General features: G+C 33.4%; 1 protein-coding gene across 1 annotated transcript; it reads left to right on the plus strand.

The window, feature by feature from the left end:
* Positions 1 to 15,396: 15,396 nt before the first annotated feature.
* Positions 15,397 to 19,533, plus strand: LOC11424811 (leucine-rich repeat receptor-like serine/threonine-protein kinase BAM1). Its single transcript, XM_003611459.4, has 2 exons — positions 15,397 to 18,186; positions 18,562 to 19,533. Exons 1-2 carry the CDS (start codon positions 15,594 to 15,596, stop codon positions 19,011 to 19,013), a joined length of 3,045 nt encoding a protein of 1,014 aa, XP_003611507.2. The 5' UTR covers positions 15,397 to 15,593; the 3' UTR covers positions 19,014 to 19,533.
* The last annotated feature ends 2,401 nt before the right edge of the window (positions 19,534 to 21,934 follow it).

Raw genomic sequence — 21,934 nt, forward strand, 5'->3', positions numbered from 1 at the left:
CAACAATATACTATAATTAAAAGTAAGTATTAAGCAGATTATAACTAATCTACTGACATTGTCATTATGGTTGAATTGGTCAAGATTTTGAACTATAGAAGTGAGGCTCGTGCTCTTTAATGATTAATCTAATGGGATAACAAGGACAGACTCTTTGTTAAAAGTTGTAGCCATGAAATTCAAGTGGGTCACCTATGCTACATGTCTTGTGTGAATCAAAACAACCATTTTTCTACAAGCCAGAATCATGATTGTGATTCATTGTTGGAAGGTATCTTCCTATATTCTTGTTTCTGATTTATGTGGGCCTCAACCGACATTAGTATTGTAAACTTCATTTTCTCTTATTGATCATAAGAAACTAATCAAAGTTACACAAGATTTTACATTCCAACTTGACTTTTCTATACTTAATAGTATAAAATTGGGTGTGTGTGTCGAGTAGTAATGTGTACACATTATGTAATTATGTTAGTGATTAGTAAATTTTCTTTCCGATCATGTGCAACTAGCTGGATAGATTGACACCAATTTGGCCATTGTTACATGAAAAGCGACATGTGCAATAAAGAGGACATTCAGTTACTTATAGATTATGAAATTAATCACGGAGAGAATATTGCACTAGGTGACAAGTCTAGTTTTATTAGGCATAGTTGAAGGATGTTAATAGGATAAATTATAGCAGAAATAAGAATCAAAGAATGAGTATCTTAATGATAAAGAGAACCGAGAGACGTTAAAAGAATATGATTAGCAGAGAATGAGGAACAAAATAAATTATAGATTTTTTCAGCACTTTAGTGATTGACCATGATCGTGGAAATTACCTTCCTGAATTATTTTCAGCAAAATGTGTGCCTCAAATCGAGCCACATCCTCAAATTTGTCATCGTCGGTTGTTGTTCTCATGAACTGTTGTTTTAGCAAACCATGTGTTGAATTACTGCAAACCCTTCTTTTTTAATTGTCATTTTGACATTTTACATAAACCAAGATAATCAATAACCGTTATCACTTTTGATGCAATAAGTTATACTTTTACTATAATGATTTTATTCATTTAACATCTCATTTCATATATTTCTTTCTCCGCAATAAATAACTAAAGATAATATTTGTAAAACAACATTTAATGTTCCATTGAACTTTGAAAGTGACAGTTAAATAGGAAACAAAAAGTTTTTCTAAAAGAGACACTTAAAAATTGTGTATTTATTGTTTGGAAATGAGATAGGTTTTCCATAAAAAAAATTGTGTATTTATTGTTTGGAGAATGCTACCCATTGCCCTTGGGACATTGGATAAGGAATAAAAATAGAAATATAACATTGGAAAATGATGAAAAGTGATAAATTTAACTTTTTTAAAGTCAAAATGTTGTTGAAACTAATACAAACATGCTACTTTTGTCTTTCCTAACCATTGCCCTCGATTAACAAGACCCTTATTGTTTTGATAAGTGTTTGACGTCTATCTTTAAAAAAAATTAAATATAGAATACACATTAATATTATTCATCTTTATTATTTTAAATAATACACATTAATTACATTATTAATTTTTTTAAATATAAAAAATAAGGAAGAATGTAGTAATTTTTTCAGGCGCGTCCATGGGTTGAAACTAATCATTACTACACAAGATTTTACATTTAAACTCGAATTTTCCATAGTTATAGCATCAAATAATAAAGGGGTGTGTAACATTATGCAATCTAGTGATTAGTAAATTTTCTTTCCGATCATGTGCAATTATTAGCTGGACAAATTGACATTGTTTGTCAATTGTTATAGGGAGATCGACACGTGCAATAAAGTGGGTATTCAGTGACTTTGTAGATTAATGAAAAACAAGGTGCAATAATCATGAAGGAGTACTATAAATAAGTTTGCTAAGTTAGATCAATAAAAAAAAATTAAGTTAACAAGTGTGCATTTTTTTATTTAAACAAAAATATCATTTATTTTTATATTTAAAATTAAAATTAATAATTTGAGAGTTACTTTAATAATTTCTATTATAAAGAGAAATGATTCTTAGTGCGAAACGAGAAACTAGCGAAAACAAATCCATTAGGTGGCAGTTAATTTTATACCACCATACTGGCTTTATTCCATCCAATCCGGAATTATATAATTCTCCCACCGTACACGTATGAGTTTCGTTGTTTTTCGTGCGTAAAGCTTCGTACTATATAAATATTTGTTCATTTGTACTAATTTGCTAACTTAGACCCACTTTTATTTTGAACATATTTATATTACAATTACAAATATTTGAACAACCCATAAAAAAAAATAAAAAAAAAAATAAAAGACAAAATGGTTTTGACAAAAAAAAAAGTTACACTTTTTAAATGACATAATTACTCTTCGTTTAATAATGGTTTATAATTGTAGTAGGTAGATATTTTTGTACAAATGAGAACACACTCGCTAACTTGAGCCTTCATTTTTTTGTTGGTTTAATTAAGAGACCCCGTTATATATTATTAGGTGACAACTAAAGATTTTTACATGACAAGCCTGAAGATCAAAACCAATTGAATTGATTCGTTTTTCATGTTTGAGTCTAAGACGGACCAAACCGCTCAAACACAATCTCTATCTATTTAGGTACCGGTTTTACTTTATTTAAAATCGATCACCTACAACTTGAATAAGTATATCTGTCAACATAACTGAATCAAACTAAACCAACTTGTTCTCTATTTTTTTTTAATAAGTCAAATTTGTTCATTTATAAATTAAGACTGAAAGAATCGAACTTGAGACTTTAAGAAAGAGTACACTCGTAGGTCTCAAGCCAATACCACTGAACCAAGTAGGTTCGAACTTGTTCTCTATTGATTTCGTTTGATTTGAATTTCTTGAGGAAATATTGTAAAAAACAAACCAAAACGAATTACTTTTCATTGGTTTGAATTTATCATTATATTTAACTTTTTTTTTTTTAAAATAAATTCAAACATCATATTTTTTTTATACATACCAATACTCACATTCTCGAATAGATGCAAAGAATTTCTTATATTAACATAGTATTCATATTCATATATGTTGGTCACTGGTTGGTCATTTTCTCCTCCACGAAAAAAACAGAGATGTTTCCTATTTATATAATGAAGAGGGGACCATTGCATGGCATCTTTCGGAGTGCTTCTCTTATTACGCGATTTAAATGGCTTTTCAGTGATCACTATGGTCGTGTAGTGTGGCTTAACGATGGGGAAAGAGAAGGACATTGCCCAAACACACCTTCTTATGGGAAAAAGTTAAAAAAGATAGTTGAATTTATCTGCAAATTCAGTGTGTATAAAGATGGCCTTCATGTAATAATGGAAGTAGCACAGGGGTGAAGAAGTTAGTAGTAGTATCACAGAGAAAGAGATAGGATTTAACGAAAGATAAATCCTATCTTCTTGTGCCATGAATCAACTATGTTTGAACTTTTGACCACCTTTATCTATGACCCAACAAAATCATTAGCTTCCCTATTTCATACTTTAACATACTTTACCATGTTAAATGTCTTCTAAAGTTTTTTTTTTTTACTTTATCATTCGTGTATTTTAAATTAGGGAAAGTCTTTTAAAAGGTAAGTTTTTTTACTCCAAAAGTAAAAACTAAAAAAGAAAGGATAAGGGAGGAGTTTCTATGATGAAATACATTTTACTTATTAAAGTATTTTATATCAATAGTAATTAGCTTGTCAATGATCAGATACAATGTTTTAAAATAGTAATCAGTGTAATGTTAACGAAGATTAACTCCGTTGATAAGGAGTTGACTCGTGTCTCACAATAATGTGAGTTTAACTTTAACCGTCAACGTGATGACAATAATTTAATGGATGATCTATAGATATCTTTGTTAGTGCTCGTTGGACCCTGAAGTTTGCCTTGATTTTGATGAATAATTTATTTAGTTTATACTAGTTGAATCTAAAAGGTGAGATTTCTCCGATAAAGATCAAAGGGAGTAGTAATTAGTGCAATAGTTAAGTTTCTTTTTGCATTAGTGATATATTTTATTTTGAAAACTCATATTTGACTCAAGGATCAACTAATCCGATGAATCCAATCTTATATTATCCTCTTGCATGAGGCATTTATTGTTGAGGTACAATGAATAAAATATTAATTTTTAAATGACAATTTAAAATGACAGGTAATATAAGATAAATAATAAATTCAAATAAGACACTTATTTTTTGTTTTTTTGAGGAAAATAAGACACTTAATATTATCTTATTTTTCTCTTGTTTCCATTATTTCTTAAAAAACAATTCAAATGGTGAACATATCTATTTTTCTCATTTTCATTAAGAAGAGAAAAAGTAAAAATAATAACGAGACAAAAGATAATTTGACATTGCATCATATTATAGATACAAATGATCAAGGTTGTTCGGAAGGTTGTGGCTAAATCCAAGATATGGACCATTTGTTCGTTAATTAAATGTGACTTGTATGGTAGAATTTGGCCTCTTGATGTATCTTGGTTTAGCTTCTCAACGGAGACTCACGGATTTTTATACGATCATCTAGTTTAGTTTGGTGGTTTAGGGGGTAATTCGAAAAATGTTTGGTTGGCTTTTAACATATATGTGGTTTGGACTATTCAGAAGAAGATAAATAAACGTTTTTTCCTAGCATAAAGAAGATCACCTACATTCTTTATGTGAAAAGGTTAAACTTCACTCATTTTAGTGATTAAAATTGAGATTTATTACTTTCAATTTTAATTATCATTTTTGGTGGTTTAACCTCATTCCTTGTCTAACTGTTGTAAATTAGTTTATTTTCTCTCCAGTTTGTTGTTTGGACTCGGTTGTGATGTAACTTGACTCAGTTAATAAGTTCTTTCATATAGAGCTTGTGCTGAAAGATCTCTTATTCTTTTAGTTATAATATATAGTTCATTTTGGTCTTTTAAAGAAATAAATAATAATGAGACAAAGTCCATACAGGGACTGAAATAATGAAATGCTATGTCCAAGACCAAACGGGTCCCGAAGGCCAGTGTACTCCTTGTAGAAGCATCGCACTTAAGAGAAAGGGGTCCCCCTTGTTCATTTCAAATAGAGTGTGATTATCAACTTGGCAATCCTTTTTCCTTGTTTTAATCTCACCATTTTGGACTAGAATCAAGACATAAGGACATGCTTATTTTAGGCTTTGTTTTATTGAAGGATTTTGATGGTATACATACCTCATATTTATCAAATACTCTTATATGTCCACATTTCTTTTAAAGTTTCTAAAATATCCTTTTCTTAACTTTTGGCTTCAATCTTCTTCATACTCACACCCTCTCATTTGGGCAGGGATTCTCTCCTATGAAAAATCCATTGTAGGGTGCATTAATTTTTTAATAATGTGATCTGCATGGTTTATTTATAAATTTAGCGTGGAATTCACTGGATGGAGATTTCACCGGAGACAGTCTCCTCCCCTCTCATTCTTCATATATCTGTTTTGTGGATTTTACAACCATGAATTAACTCAAACATTGATACTTTCTCTATTTTAAAATAAATATTGCATTAGATCCTTCCACGTCGATTAAGAAAAGATGATAAATGAAAAATTTAATTACACTTTTGGTCCTCGCATTTTGACCAACTCACGAAAATAGTACTGCCTCTTTTAAATCGAACAAAATCGTCCCTAAACTATATGTTTTTAGCAGTTTTAGTCATATCCCCTATTTCCAACTCTAGAAATGCACAGAAATGACAGTTTTGGGCCAACCACCTATGCTCTACCATGAAATAAACAAGGAATAAAGCATCTGGGTACAAGGAATCTACTTTCATGTATGTAACATGTCTCATAAATTAGGTTAGTGCGCTGAATAAAGTAGATTTCTTGTACCCACATGCTTTATTCCTTGTTTATTTCATGATTGAGCATATGTGGTTGGACTAAAACTATCATTTATGTGCGTTTCTAGAGTTAGAAATAGGGATATAGGACTAAAACTGCAAAAAAAACATATAGTTTAGGGACGATTTTGTTCGATTTAAAAGAGGTAAGACCATTTTTGTGAGTTGGTCAAAATGTGAGGACCAAAAGTGTAATTAAGCCTAAATATAATTGAGGAAATAGTGATTTTATTAAATTATTCTCATTAGCTTTTTTTAGGAAAAAACTTTATTAACTATTAATGTATTACTCCCTCCGTTTCAAAATGAGTGTCGCTTTAGGCTTTGACACACAGATTAAGAAATGGAATGAAATAATCATTGGATATAACGCTTTTACTAAACTGCCCTTACTTTATAAAAAAAAGACAAAATTAAAGTTGCATTGAAAAGTGACATTCATTTTAAAACAATTTTTTTTTGTTAAAATGACACTCATTTTGAAACGGAGGGAGTATTATTTAGATTATAAAAAACTATTAATGTATTCTGATGATCATAAATGCAAGTGAGATAACAATAAATTGGAATTTGAAAGTGATGCACTTATCATGTACATTTTCCGGTCACTATTTTAAACAAAAATCAACATTTTAAATTCATTTATTAAATGATGTATATGAGACAAATTATTTTTTAAATTTGACACTTATTCTGGGATTGAGGGAGTAGTTTATTCGTTTGTAATCAGTGTGCTACTATCCTGAACAAGAATTATTCCACTTAGAAATTGAATTGAATTTAGATTCTTCCAAATCATTTCTCTTTAAGAATAATTTATTAACCACTTAAATTCAATTATTCAGTTAACTAACCGTGAAAACTAATTTGAACCCAATCATTTTTCATTTCTTTTGAGTACCTTGATCAACGCAATCAATCAAATAAAGGGTGATAATATAATTTGCTTACCATGTCTATTTCTTCTCATATTATTCAAGAGAAAAAGAAAGAGTAATAATATGACAAAGTTCACAGATGGGACTAAAATGGTGAAATGTTATGGACCCAGACGAACCGGCCTCTGTGTACTTCTTGGAGACTCTCATTGCACTTACAGAAAAAATGGGACCTCTTTGTTCATTTCAAAGAGAAAGTGATTGATTATTAATCAACTTGGCACTAATATTTCTTTGTTTTCACTCTCAATTTTGGACTACAATCTAGACAGAAGGGCATTGCTTATTTTAGGCTAGAATCATGTCACCTTACAGCGGCCCCAGTTATATCTATAAAGAAATTTGATATTTAATTATTCATGTGAAGTATAAGATATAATAACGATTTGCTAAAAAAAAATGTAATAATGTTCAATGAATTAGGAGGAAGTCACTGCGATTAAACTTGTTTCCATTTTAACGGGAAAGAGAGAAAGTTGGATGAAACAAAAAATACCAATTTTCTTACATTAAGGACCGTGAATTCACCGCCGAGCCATTTGACATACCAATTCACTATAAGCTCAATTTTCATTTTAACCACCATATAACTTGCATGTAAGTGATTGCATTATTAAAGTGCAAAAATGAGCAAATCTAGTCTTGAATTATGTAGATTCCACTAGAAGAAAGGAAAGAGGAAGTGGTTGTGGAGGTAGAAGCAAAGAGATGATTGAGAGAGAGAAAAGAAATATATATCATTCTGATGGTGTAACATAACATCATTTATCGGACGATTCAAATAACTTGTCCATCGTGAGAGACTTGCTTCACTTGCCCACCCTAGCATCGGCGCCAAGTTCACTTTGTTTTGAAACATAACTTCTTTCGGTTCAGTTCAATTCTTTGTAATTTCAATTCCTCATATTTAACATCCAAATCGTTGAACATTTCTTTAAACCAAAACATTTTCCAAAACTATCAATACACACCATCACACACATAAGGTTTTTCAGATTATCAGATAACTTGTCTTGTCTAAGATTCAATATTCACAATGATTAAATAATCTTTTGATGTTGGTTTGGTGCACTTCACAATTAACCAATTTTTCGAGATCAAAGAACAACAACCTTTTTTCTTTCTTTCTTTGAATACTCTGGTGTCATGGAGTTTCGTTGGATGCTTATCAACTATCTAATTATCTAATGTCGTGTCACTTTCTTAAAATAAATTTAAATTTTGAACTAATTTTGCCTAGAAGTCACTAATACCCTACAAAATTCCATGTTACCAGAGATCTTCCCTTTTTTATTTTTACTCTTGTTATTGTTAAAAAAGGAACCTCAAACCATGCTTCAAATTATTTGCAAAAGCATTAATATCAAAATCAAAATGATCATTAAACAGTAAGTTTTAGATAAGATTAGAAAAAAACTTAAAAAAAATCGAAATAAATCAACCCAAAATATAGGAGAATAATTTTTAACCATTAGTGGATGGTACAGATGAAAATTAAAACGCGAAATTAGATAACAAAGATTATAAATGGACCTCAATGAAGAAAAATGAGATGAACAAACGTGATCAGTAAAAATGGTCAAGTAAACAAGTTTCATTTATTGTAATCGGGGCATTCTTCAAGGCAACACTCGTAAATGATTTTGGTGCACTAAAAGAATAACACATGACAAGTGACTATACTACCATCAAATAAAGATTTAATAGCCACATACATGCAATTGAGCTCAAACGTAACATTAACGTACGCCTTCAAATCACGAGTTATTCGACTTTTAAATGGAACAATTTTTTTACCAAACTTTATTTACTTTATACCTTGAGGCTAGATTAGTATGACACATTTTCTTTTTTAAAAAAAATCAAAATATTAACAATAAAAATCAAAAGCCACGATAAAAATCATATGTACGATCCCGGAAGTGTAATTCGGTTGATAATTATCAATGATATTATTTACATAAGTCGGTTTAAATCCCACATTCTTCACACTTTAAAAAGTATGTAATCTAACCATTAGACTATTTGTTAAAAAAGTAAAAATCATACATAATTGTTTTATTTTTACAAATCAGCAAGATATCATGAGCCATAAAACTCAAGTCTTTATGTCAAGCAACCCGAAATTACATCAATTAATCCAGCTAGAGCTGTCAAAACGGGGCGGTTCGGCCCGGTCCAAACGGGCAACGGGCTTTTGAGGGCCGGGTTAAAAAGCCCAGTTTAAATATGAGCTGGAAAATTAGAGCCCGAGCCCGGCCCAATACGGGCTAACGGGCCATCCCTGGCCCGTATTTTTTTTTCCTTTTCCATTCTTTTAAGTACTGAACATATAGAATAACATAAATATACCGGGCTAACAGGCCAGCCCGGGCCCGTATCTGTTTTTCTTTTTCCTTCCCATTCTTTAAGGATTGAACAGAATAACTTAAATATACACAAATAGTGAACAAAAGATAAATTAAGATTGATCCAAGAATAACAATTATCCATAGTAACATTAACACAAGTCACCAATTATCCAGAATGAAGATTCTAAATTCAAAATACTAATTATCCAGAATAAGTAATAACATAACAAAAGTTTTAATGATCCAAAAAGTCACTTAATCTTCTTCAAGGTTCACAACATTCACAGTACTATTTGATGCTTGTCCACTTCCATGAGTTTCATCTTCTTGAACATCATTTGTTGTCATCATATAATTCTACAAATTACAAAATTTGACTGTTAAATATAGAGATTAAAAAACCACTTCAGTATTGATAACTAAAAATAAATCAATTACTGTGAGAATAAGTTTATATGTTGAGGGTATTGACATGTCATTGAGTTTGTTTTGTTTTGATTTAAGTTATACTTTGGAATTAAGCTACATTTCTGTTATTGCTTGAAGAGTTAAAAGTTGTCTTCTCATTATTCCTTTTGCATAATGTATATATGTAGAAACATGTTAACATACAAAATAAGAGAAGTGTTGTTAAACTGTAGCATACTTTCACTATGGAATCCAAGGTTTGACTAGACAAAGACATTACTCCTGCTGTTAAACTTGGATGAACCACTATTCAGATAGTTTTCATATGTATTTAAAGTAGAGTTTGTTTACCATGTGCTGTTGTAATTTTGTAGGCTAAAGTTTTAATTTTCCTGAGACACATTTCCAAGATTCTACTTTTTATTTTTTTAGGCTAACAAACAACATATCAGATTCTTTCACAACTGTTGCAACCTTGACAACAATATAAACTATAAAACAATTGTAAAAATGATAGAACTATAAAAATCATACCTTCAAAACCATGTAACTAGCTACGTGCGCACAAGAGAGCCTGAACAGAATCATCTTTCATTGAACTTCTATACTTATTCACAACTCGGGCGCCAATACTAAACGCAGATTCTGATGCCACCGTTGTTATTGGAATACTCAATATATCGCAAGCCATCCTTGCAAGATTTGGACTTCTACGACTTCTTTCCTTCCAAAAAGCTAAGACATCAAATTCTGGAGATAGAGGCATCCGCAACTCATCTAAATAAGTATCAAGTTCTGATTTTCCGGTGTTGTTACTTGATTGGCTTTCATATTCTTCAAATTCCTACAAATCATCCAACCTAACCAAGTTACAAAATATTCATACAAACAAAAACAAAATAATTAGTAAAAGAATAAAAGAAAGAAAGAAAGAATGTATGAACTTACATCGTATGAAGATGACATAATTCGAGTTCCTCCACCATAGTTAGGCTGGACTTGTGAAGAGCTTAGATTAGAAGGAATTCCATTCTTGATGTACTCGGGAAAAAGCTTCCCCAAAATCATCTTAACTTTTTTCAACTTCTCCTCACTAGTGACTGGGTCAAGTTTTTCATAAGCAAATTTCAAAAAGTTAAACTTTTTGGTTGGATCAAGAACAACCCCAACTGCCAAAACAACATTATAGTCACTCCAATACTTATCAAATTTCACCTTCATACTTTCAGCCATTTTTTAAATCAAAAGATCTTCACTTGTCAAATAAGATCTTATGAGGCACTCTATCTTCCATATTTCACCAAAGTACAGATTTGATGTAGGATATGAAGAGTCGGATATCAAGTTTATAATAGTGAAAAATGGCTTCAAAATCTCACACATTGTTTCAGCCTTCTCAACTCCTCACTTGTAGGACAACACTTAAAATTTGAATCCCGTAAACTTAAGCTATAAAAGGCACGACGATAAACAAGCGCACTCTGTAGCATTATAAAAGTGGAATTCCATCGAGTAACACAATCTAATCTCAATCTGATGGTTGTATCAATATCACCAATAGTTCTAACACATTCGGAAAAAAGTAGTGTTCTACTTTCTGTTACCTCACATAAGCCACATTTTGTCTAATCTTATGCAATGCATCACTAACTACCTTGAGTCCATCTTGAACAATGAGGTTCAAGATGAGAGCTGAGCATCTTATATGGAAAAATTCTCCATCAAGCAACAAACTATTTGATAATCCTAGATGTTCCTTCAAAAAGATAGCCATACTGTTGTTTGCAGAAGCATATCTAAAGTGATGGAAAAAAATATATTTTCAATGCCCCAATCATCTAACATTTCCAAAACCTTCAAAGCTAAATCTCGCCCACTATGTGGGGGTTCCATGTGAGCAAATGCCAAAATCTTATTTTGCAACTTCCAATTCACATCAACATAATGAGCAGTTAAAGAAATATAACATTCATTGCTGCATGCAGTCCAACAATCAGAAGTCAAGCAAACTCTCCCACGAATTTGAGCTAACTCTGATTTCAGCTTTTGTTTCTCATCACTCAAAAATTTATGGTATTTTCTAAACACCCTCCACTCAACCATATTAAATGGTGCACCATGTGTAATCATAATTCTAGCTAAAATTTCTCGATTAGCCATAGGGTCAAACTTTTTCTTTCTCAATTTTCCTTCAGCATCAATCATCATTTCACCCACATCATGATTTTTGATAGTCTTGCTACAACTAAGTACATGACGCTTTAAATGACTAGTTCCGCTTCCTGATTCACAAGTCAATAATTTGTGACACGCCTTGCATCTACATTTCCCTACTCCATCTACAATACCAACTTCCACAAGATATAGCCACACGTCAGATGTTAGGGCTTTACCCTTGCTCTTGACCTTGCCCGTAGCATTGTCCTTAGCCTTAGCCTTACCCTTACGCTTCTTATCCTTTGGATCAAAATACACTTCTTGTGCATATTGATCAATTGGTGGTACCGGTAGAATTTTCCTAGCTTGGCTCTCAATTTCCCCATCAACGCACATATTTTCATGACTTCCACTATCATCAGTATCACTATCCCTCATATATGAAGCACAAACAGATTGTAATTCCTACAATATTATATGCTAAATTATATAGCCAATTCATTTGTTCTAGCAGTACTGATGTAGTATTTTTTTTGCATCAAACAATTGTAAGTATTTGTATCGTCTCCTCAGGGACTAGTGCGATATCACAAACCGTTCGACACCAAATATCATTCTAAGTTAAACGATAATTTGTTGTTTGTTTTAATAACTAAGTTGCAAATGATAAAATTGAGATTAATAAGGGGTGAAACTTGTTAGGATCAGAGTTCCTTGATCAAGCGTCACACGTAACATAATGATCATACATGGATTCTAGCTTTTCTTTGATATTATCACATATCCCTCGACAACATCATTCGTGTCCAAACAATATTGTGAAATCAATTGTATCATTCAATCGTCGATGTCTCAAACTATTGAATGATTCAAGAGTCGGTCTTATCATCTAATCGATGATTTCTCAATCTATTGAATGATAAGAAAGCTTTAAGTTTGGATACAAAAGGTGATTATTAAAACATCAATTCCATGTCTAGAACCTATGTTTTGATAGATGATTATTCTAAACCTAGATTCAAAAGTATTTCTCAATCACAATTAAATCAAACATAAGCATTAAAGTGCAAGAATAACATCAATATCAAATCAAATGCTAGAACCATATATTTGTAGATCAAAAGATTACATGTTAAGCTAAGATCAAGTACCTCTAATCCCAACAAAGGAGATTTAGCTACTCATTGTCATGGAAGCCTTGCAAGAATGAATTGAAAGAGGAAGATCCATTACACACTTGTGATCTCTCAACAAAATGATGTAGAATCCACTTTCTATCACTCTCACTCTATCAAGAACAAACCCTATCTCTCTCTCAAAATATTACAAGTGAAAAACTATGAAAAACTAAGAGTTAAAAAAAACTAACTCCCAAAGAAATGATTGAATGGGCTATTTATAAAATTCTAAATCTGTATCCACTCGCCTCGCGAGCTCCTTCATTCGCCATGGCAAGTTGAAGTTCCTTTACCATTGGGTTTGTGCCACGTCATCAGTGAGAAGCTTAAACCGCCCTAACTCGCCTCGCGAGTACTTTCCTTCGCCATGGTGAACAAACTCGCCTTCTACTCGCCATTGCGAGTTGGTGGCGTGTGATCTTTGTTGCTTACTGGAATTGCTCGCCTTTGCTGCTAGCCGTGGCGAGTTGGAGGCGAATGATCTCATTTTTCTGCCTCTTTGTACTTTTCTCCATTTTCTTCTCTTTGCTTGATGTCTTGAGTTCGAATCCTGCACAAATGGGTGAAGTAAGATAGATAAAGCGTAAAAGGGCAATAATCACTTATCTCTCGGCTTTTCCCTCAATAACTTGCAAAACAAGTAACAAAAGTGCCTAAAATATATCATTTAAAATACAACTTTCTAGCACTTATCAAGTACCAATACGACAAAACAAATAGTCAATTCAAAATAGAACAGAATATGATAACAGTACCAATATGACAATACGACAACACAAACACACACTCACTGTGAATCAAACATACACTTACTGTAAATCAAAGTGATCAACTGCATTTTGATTACTTGAGCAACTTAATTATCATTTTCCATTTTTCGGGTATGTTTGGTCATGAAGTGATACAAATTAATTTTCAGTGAATTGATTTTATAAATTGATTCTAGCTAAAATTAAATTGAAAGCAAAATGCTTTATGTTTTGATACATTCATATGAAAATGAATTGGATAATAAATTTAAATGCAAAAAACTAAAATCAATAATAATATCAGAGGTTACACTTTTCAAGTTAAAGTACAATCAATTCTTAAACAAAACCAATTCTACTAACCAAACATGTCAAATTAAATTTTACACTTTTAAAATCAATTTTTTCTCATTCAAACCAAACATACATCACCTAAAAGTAAAGTGAAACAAATTTCAAATTTCACCTAGAAGAAGAAGAAGAAGAAGAAACGAAGCTGTTGAGGCTGAATTAGAAACAGAGCTGCTGAGCCTGAATTAGAAACCAAGAAAACGATGAGGAATGAAGAAAGGAGGAAACGAAGAAAACGAAGAAAGGAAGAAGACGAACCTGTGTGAGTGACTGTGTGATTTCAGCTTGGCCGGATGGAGAAATCGAAGAAATGATGCTTGGGTTGGCTTCGGCGTGCGTGCGTGAGGTGTGCTTGTGAAGAAGATGATACGACGATAGAGAGAAAAGAGTGTGAGTGACATTGTCGTGCTAGGGTTTCTAATTCTTTAGGATTAAAAATCAATTTGGGCCGGATCCTTAATTGGTTGTCCAGTCCAGGTCCACACAAAAAATGACCCACTCTTAATTTTTTGCGGGCTGCCCGTGGCCCGAATGGGCTAGCCCTAACGGACTCCGGGCTTTTTCGGACCGGGCTAAAAAGTCTTAGAAAAATTCGAGCTACAATTATTAGGCCCAAACCCTACGTTTTACTGCCTGCATCATAAATTTAAGTAGTATTATGTTCATGTACAATTATTAATTTATACATGCATCTAATAAGTTCCGAGTCACCCCAACACTCATGAACAAGACACTTCATTTAATTGACATTTTCTTTTTGAAAAAAACAGTAATAAAATATACTACCTCCGTCCCTAATTATAGGGCCCTTTTAAAAAAATAACGGGAATTAAGATAGTGGATATTTGTATTAAATATGTTTGTAATTACTATTGCTTTTACAATTTTATCCTTTAAGAGAGAGAGAGTTGGTTTATGTTTTCAACATGTTATTTATTGTTGATTGAAAAAAAGATGTATAATAAATAGAGGCATGTATGTAAAGAAATAATTAATGTAGCTGGAAATAGCAAAGAGATCTTATAAAAGGGGACAAAAATATTTTTCAAAAGGGTCTTATAATTAGGGACGGAGGTAGTACTAAATAAACTAAAAATTTAACATAATCATCTTTCTTTTTATTAAGGAAAATTTCATTGTCATTTTGGTATTGGTAAATGGGTGAACGAATAATTCACACCAAACCCAACCTTCAGAAATCAAAACGACAGCAAGTCCAGTCAAATGATTGATCCCAATCCTTCCTTTTCTTTTCATTTTCTCCCATATTTCTTTTTCAAAATTAAAAGGAAAATAAAAAAGGCATAAAGTTCAAATCATATTCACAAAATTCCCTCTATTTTAAGGAGACATTGTCCAAATATTCAACCATAAAGTTTTTAATAAAGTTATAAAAGAAATTAAAAAAGGCCTCACTCTCACTTTCTAAAATAGTTTCTGTCCCCAACCTCAGTGGGTGGTTCTTCCTACCCTCTCTACCCATACACACTAATCGTGTGTTGTTTTCTTTCATTTCATATACTTTCATTCTTCACACTCTTTACTCATTTTTCTTCCATTACCCTAAAAATGCGTTTCCTTCTTCTCCTTTTCTTTCTCTTCCATTTCCACTACCACCATGTTCTCTCTGCATCTGCACCAATCTCAGAATACCGTGCACTTCTCTCTTTCCGTCAATCAATTACCGATTCTACCCCTCCTTCACTCTCTTCATGGAACACTAACACCACACACTGCACGTGGTTCGGTGTTACATGCAACACGCGCCGCCATGTCACCGCCGTTAACCTCACCGGACTTGACCTCTCCGGCACACTCTCTGACGAGCTCTCTCATCTCCCATTTCTCACTAACCTCTCGTTAGCTGACAACAAATTCTCCGGCCAAATCCCGCCGTCGCTCTCCGCCGTCACTAACCTCCGTCTCCTCAACCTCTCCAACAATGTCTTCAACGGAACTTTCCCTTCCGAGCTTTCTCTTCTCAAAAACCTTGAAGTTCTTGATCTCTACAACAACAACATGACCGGAACTCTTCCTCTCGCCGTAACGGAGTTACCAAATCTCCGTCATCTTCATCTCGGAGGTAACTACTTAACCGGCCAGATCCCGCCGGAGTATGGTTCATGGCAGCATTTACAGTACTTAGCAGTTTCCGGTAACGAACTCGACGGAACAATTCCACCGGAGATCGGAAACTTAACAAGTCTCCGGGAGCTTTACATCGGATACTTCAACGAGTACACCGGCGGCATTCCGCCGCAAATCGGAAACTTAACAGAACTCATCCGTCTCGACGCGGCGTACTGTGGTTTATCCGGTGAGATACCACATGAAATCGGTAAACTTCAAAACCTAGATACACTGTTTCTTCAGGTGAATGCACTTTCAGGCTCTTTAACATGGGAACTTGGAAATTTGAAGAGCTTAAAATCAATGGATTTGTCTAATAACATGTTAACCGGTGAGATTCCGACGAGTTTCGGTGAACTGAAGAATTTAACACTTTTGAATTTGTTCAGAAACAAGCTTCATGGTGCTATACCGGAGTTTATCGGTGATATGCCGGCGTTGGAGGTTATTCAGTTATGGGAGAATAACTTCACCGGTAATATTCCGATGAGTTTGGGAACAAATGGAAAATTGTCTCTTTTGGACATTTCATCAAACAAGTTAACTGGAACACTTCCACCTTATTTGTGTTCTGGGAATATGCTTCAAACTTTGATAACTCTTGGGAATTTTTTGTTCGGTCCAATTCCTGAATCTCTTGGTGGTTGTGAATCATTGACTCGGATTCGAATGGGTGAAAATTTTTTCAATGGTTCAATTCCTAAGGGTTTGTTTGGATTACCAAAATTGAGTCAGGTTGAGCTTCAAGATAATTATTTATCTGGAAATTTTCCTGAGACTCATTCTGTTTCTGTTAATCTTGGTCAGATTACTTTGTCGAATAATCAACTCTCAGGTCCTTTGCCTCCTTCTATTGGGAATTTTTCGGGCGTGCAGAAGCTTCTGCTTGATGGTAACATGTTTGAGGGTAAAATTCCATCTCAGATTGGAAGGTTGCAACAGCTTTCAAAGATTGATTTTAGTCATAACAGGTTTTCTGGTCCGATTGCACCGGAGATTAGTAAATGCAAGCTGTTAACTTTTGTTGATCTTAGTCGAAATGAGTTATCTGGGATTATCCCTAATGAGATAACTCATATGAAGATATTGAATTACTTCAATATTTCTAGAAATCATTTGGTTGGTAGTATTCCGGGTTCTATAGCGTCGATGCAGAGTTTAACTTCTGTTGATTTTTCGTATAATAATCTATCTGGTTTGGTTCCTGGCACTGGTCAATTTAGTTACTTTAACTATACGTCTTTCTTGGGAAACCCTGATCTATGTGGACCTTATTTGGGTGCTTGTAAAGATGGTGTTCTTGATGGTCCTAACCAACTTCATCATGTTAAGGGTCATCTTTCTTCTACTGTGAAGCTGTTGCTTGTTATTGGGTTGCTTGCATGTTCGATTGTGTTTGCTATTGCAGCAATAATCAAGGCTCGGTCTTTGAAGAAGGCTAGTGAGGCTCGTGCATGGAAATTGACTTCATTCCAACGTTTGGAATTCACTGCTGACGATGTTTTAGATTCCTTGAAGGAGGATAACATCATAGGAAAAGGAGGTGCTGGCATTGTCTACAAAGGGGCAATGCCGAATGGGGAACTTGTTGCTGTTAAAAGGCTTCCGGTTATGAGCAGAGGCTCTTCTCATGATCATGGATTCAATGCTGAGATTCAGACACTGGGGAGAATTAGACATAGGCACATTGTTAGGTTGTTGGGTTTCTGTTCAAACCATGAGACAAATCTTTTGGTTTATGAGTACATGCCTAATGGAAGTTTAGGCGAAGTTCTCCATGGAAAGAAAGGCGGTCATTTGTATTGGGATACAAGGTATAAAATTGCTGTGGAGGCTGCAAAGGGACTTTGCTATCTACACCATGATTGTTCCCCGCTTATTGTTCATCGAGATGTGAAATCAAACAACATCCTTCTTGATTCTAATTATGAAGCCCATGTTGCTGATTTTGGACTTGCCAAGTTCTTGCAAGATTCTGGAACATCTGAATGCATGTCTGCTATTGCTGGTTCATATGGATACATAGCTCCAGGTATTTTGACTATTTGACCCAACATAATGGTTTAGGTATAGACTGTAGATATTGAAGTAATGCCTTTAATTAACATTGATTGCATGTAGCTTATCTTGATTTTGGTTTATCCTTATGCACAAATCAAATCTAAGTGCCGAAAGTAAATGTTAGGTAGCATTGCATTGTTTAATTTTTATCATAGCCCCCACCTATGGTTAGTTAGAATTCCATTGTCATAGCTATAGAGACATTCATTCACAACGGCAAAATGTCTACTGTATTACCTGTTCACTATTTTGTTTTGCACATTTTTTCTGATTAGCATGGCTACTATACTACATTTGAGTTTAATAGTTTTATTTTTTAATTTATAAATTTAATATTTGATTGCAGAGTATGCCTATACATTGAAAGTTGATGAGAAAAGCGATGTATACAGCTTCGGTGTTGTTCTTTTAGAGCTTGTAACTGGAAGGAAACCAGTTGGAGAATTTGGCGACGGGGTGGACATTGTGCAATGGGTCAGAAAAATGACAGATTCCAACAAGGAAGGAGTTCTAAAAGTTCTTGATCCAAGACTTTCCTCAGTTCCTCTCCAGGAGGTCATGCATGTTTTCTATGTAGCCATTCTGTGTGTTGAAGAACAAGCAGTAGAAAGGCCAACTATGCGCGAAGTTGTTCAAATTCTGACTGAGCTTCCGAAGTCAACCGAGTCTAAACTAGGAGACTCAACAATTACAGAATCGTCTTTGTCATCATCAAATGCTTTAGAATCTCCAACTGCAGCCTCTAAGGATCATCAACATCCTCCTCAATCACCACCGCCGGATCTCCTAAGCATTTGAAGTGATGTGTCGGTTTAGTTTGGGGTGTTTTCAACTTAATTTCCTTTGTTTGTGATAGCTTATAGCTTATGCATTTACTTTTCTCCTTTTTTATTTGGGGTTGGGGTTTCTAACTTTAATGTTTGGATTTTTCAAAAGGGTTTTGTACAGTTGGATTGGTTGTAGGAAAAAGGGGGGTGTTTTTTTTATTATGAAGTCGTTATCTACATCTAGCACTGCTTTTAATTATTGTAATATGGCTGTTGTTATTCTGAGACTGAGGCTACACAGAGGAGCAATGTAAACATCAAGGATAGCCTTGGTTTCCTATGGGATCAGTGACAGGTATAGTGAGAGGGACACACAATAACACACAAATTGAGGTTGGGTAATGTGACTGGTAAAAACTGAGTGGGTAGGTGCAGAATGAGCTGTGAGCCTGTGATCATTGCATAGAGGCTCATGTTGAAGATATATTAGTTGAGTCATTCATTAGTATGAAAATGAAATGAAATGAAATGTGGCTTTATGCCTTTATGGAGTTTAGAAGTATTACTTTTTTTAGTAGACAAATAAACAAAGGGTAAAAAAAATAAATTAATTTGAACTTTAAAGAAAGTGCTAGGTGAGAAGTATACACGTGACACATGCAACAAAAGCCATTAATTTGTTATGAGTTAAGTTCTCACATTTTATCCTGAACACGTGTATTGGACACAATACTAACATGCACTCATACATACCAACAATAATCTGAGAAAATGTAAATGAAACTGTGTGCCGAAGTCATGTTAATATCAAGCACTGTATGCATTTATTCTGAAATGTCATATTACATTATATTTCACCCCAGACGATAATGTTTTAACCAGTGGTTTGTTGCATGATATTCATCTTTATATTATGTCATTTTGTGTCCACATAGTATTGCCTCACAAGTCTTGTTGGATACCACAATAATACTGTTGTTTTACAGTTTCTCTGTACCCCACATTTTCATACGCAAAGGTGGTATTATAGTTACTGGTTAGAGTTACCAGAACAAAGTTAGGCATGTTTTATGATAGGGTTTAGGGTTTTATATAAATGTGGTCTTGATAATTTCTTACATTTGCATGTTCACAAATCAATTGTTATCGACCATTAATTTGAGATTGAACCGTTTACATTATTATACAATAAATTGTATGCACTTTTGGATCGAACGGCTAAGATCTGTTACTATGTCAAGGAATCTATTACCAGCATTTTCCCTCCTCCAATTGCCCGATTGATTGGTTGTACTAGTAGTAGTGTGTATGTATTTGATTCTAAATCCAAAACTGCATGCCAAAAGGACAGATTGATTTTGCATGCTACAACAGCTATGATGGGACGGAATGACTTTCATTAATTTGACATTTCTATGAACATTAATGTCATCATCTTTTTTATGATTTATTAAATGTTACTCTATGATTGAGAAATTGAAAATTGGAACATGAAATTGAATCAAAGAAGCTCTTCAGTCTCCACAATGGAGACAACATAACACAATAATAAGCATAGTACAATGTCTATATTGTTTTTTTCAAGCGCAAAATAAGCCCATGGATGCGGCTTTTGAGGTTCAAATAATTTGTGTATACAGAAACAAACAAATGAAGGAAAGTAATGAAACGTGAAGGTTGAAAATGGATAGACATGATAGGAGAAATTAATCGGTCCCAAAACGACAAACAACTTTTCCAATTAGAGGCAGTGTGTGTAGGGCATTGTATTTGGGTCCATACATGTCTTCTCTACTACTACTTGCTTTCACCTACTGGCACTGCTCAATTAAATATCTATATTTAATATCACACTACCGACTCAATTTTCTCTGGTTTTCTATTTTGTAACCTTTCTAATTGTAGGTTCCATCTAGCATGGTCACAATTTTATGTCACAACAAATGTGGTCCAGTGCATCTCAGTTATGGTGGATATTAAATAATAACTATATATATATATAGTACTTTAGTGGTTTGTATTTGTATTGACAATATGGTTAAAAAAGGTGTCTATCAATCAAATAAATATTAGTAATTGCATCGTGAGGGTCTTATGAATTTGAAATTTATAGTTATGAGACAATGAAAACCTACTTATATAGTAGTAGTTAGCATAGATGGCCAATCTTTTCAACCAAAAAAAAGGGGATGACCAAAATGAAGTGTAAGCCATGAAATTTCTTTAGTATAGTAATATTTTGTAGAAGGGAAATGTTAACTTGTGCCCTTAAAGCACAAGTTAAAAAGCTAAAGATAGAATATTTTTTTGGAAATTGTGCATTCAACATCATAAAAGTTTAAACATTTATACTTTCAATACAAAATTAATTGTTTACTTCCTTTTATAGCTCTTTAACTTATGTTCTTAGAGTACAAGTTAATAAGATCCTTTGTAGAAATAGTGACCATAGACTATACACAAAAATAATGGTAAGAAGGTGTGAGAGAATTTGACAATTTTGTGACTATAGATTGAAAGATAGAGCACTATACATAGAACATCAGATGGTGAATTGGCAATTTTTGTATCCTTGTGTATCTTGTCCTTTGCAATTTGTAATTGCATTAGCTCTTCCTTCCTAGGATTCTTGGTTAGACATTTGCATTTGGAACTTTTCACAAGAGTTTTTTAGTGGGTTAAATCAAATGGATAAATATATGATTATATATTCACAAGTTTTCTATCCAATTTAAATGTATGCATTGCATATGCATTAGTGGAAGCAAGGTTGGCTCCATACTCAGGAGTTTAACCAAAAAGTAATATAAAAGGGTGTATTTTTAGTCGGGGCCGGTCGTTCAATTTGGATGCCTTGGGCGCGAAACATGAGATAGTGCTTCTATAAATTTTTTAACAAAAAATACACAAGGATAAAAAAAATTGAACTAGAAAGATTATTGTACATTTTCA

This window comes from Medicago truncatula, chromosome 5 (assembly GCF_003473485.1).
Source record: "Medicago truncatula cultivar Jemalong A17 chromosome 5, MtrunA17r5.0-ANR, whole genome shotgun sequence".
Taxonomy (NCBI): Eukaryota; Viridiplantae; Streptophyta; class Magnoliopsida; order Fabales; family Fabaceae; genus Medicago; species Medicago truncatula.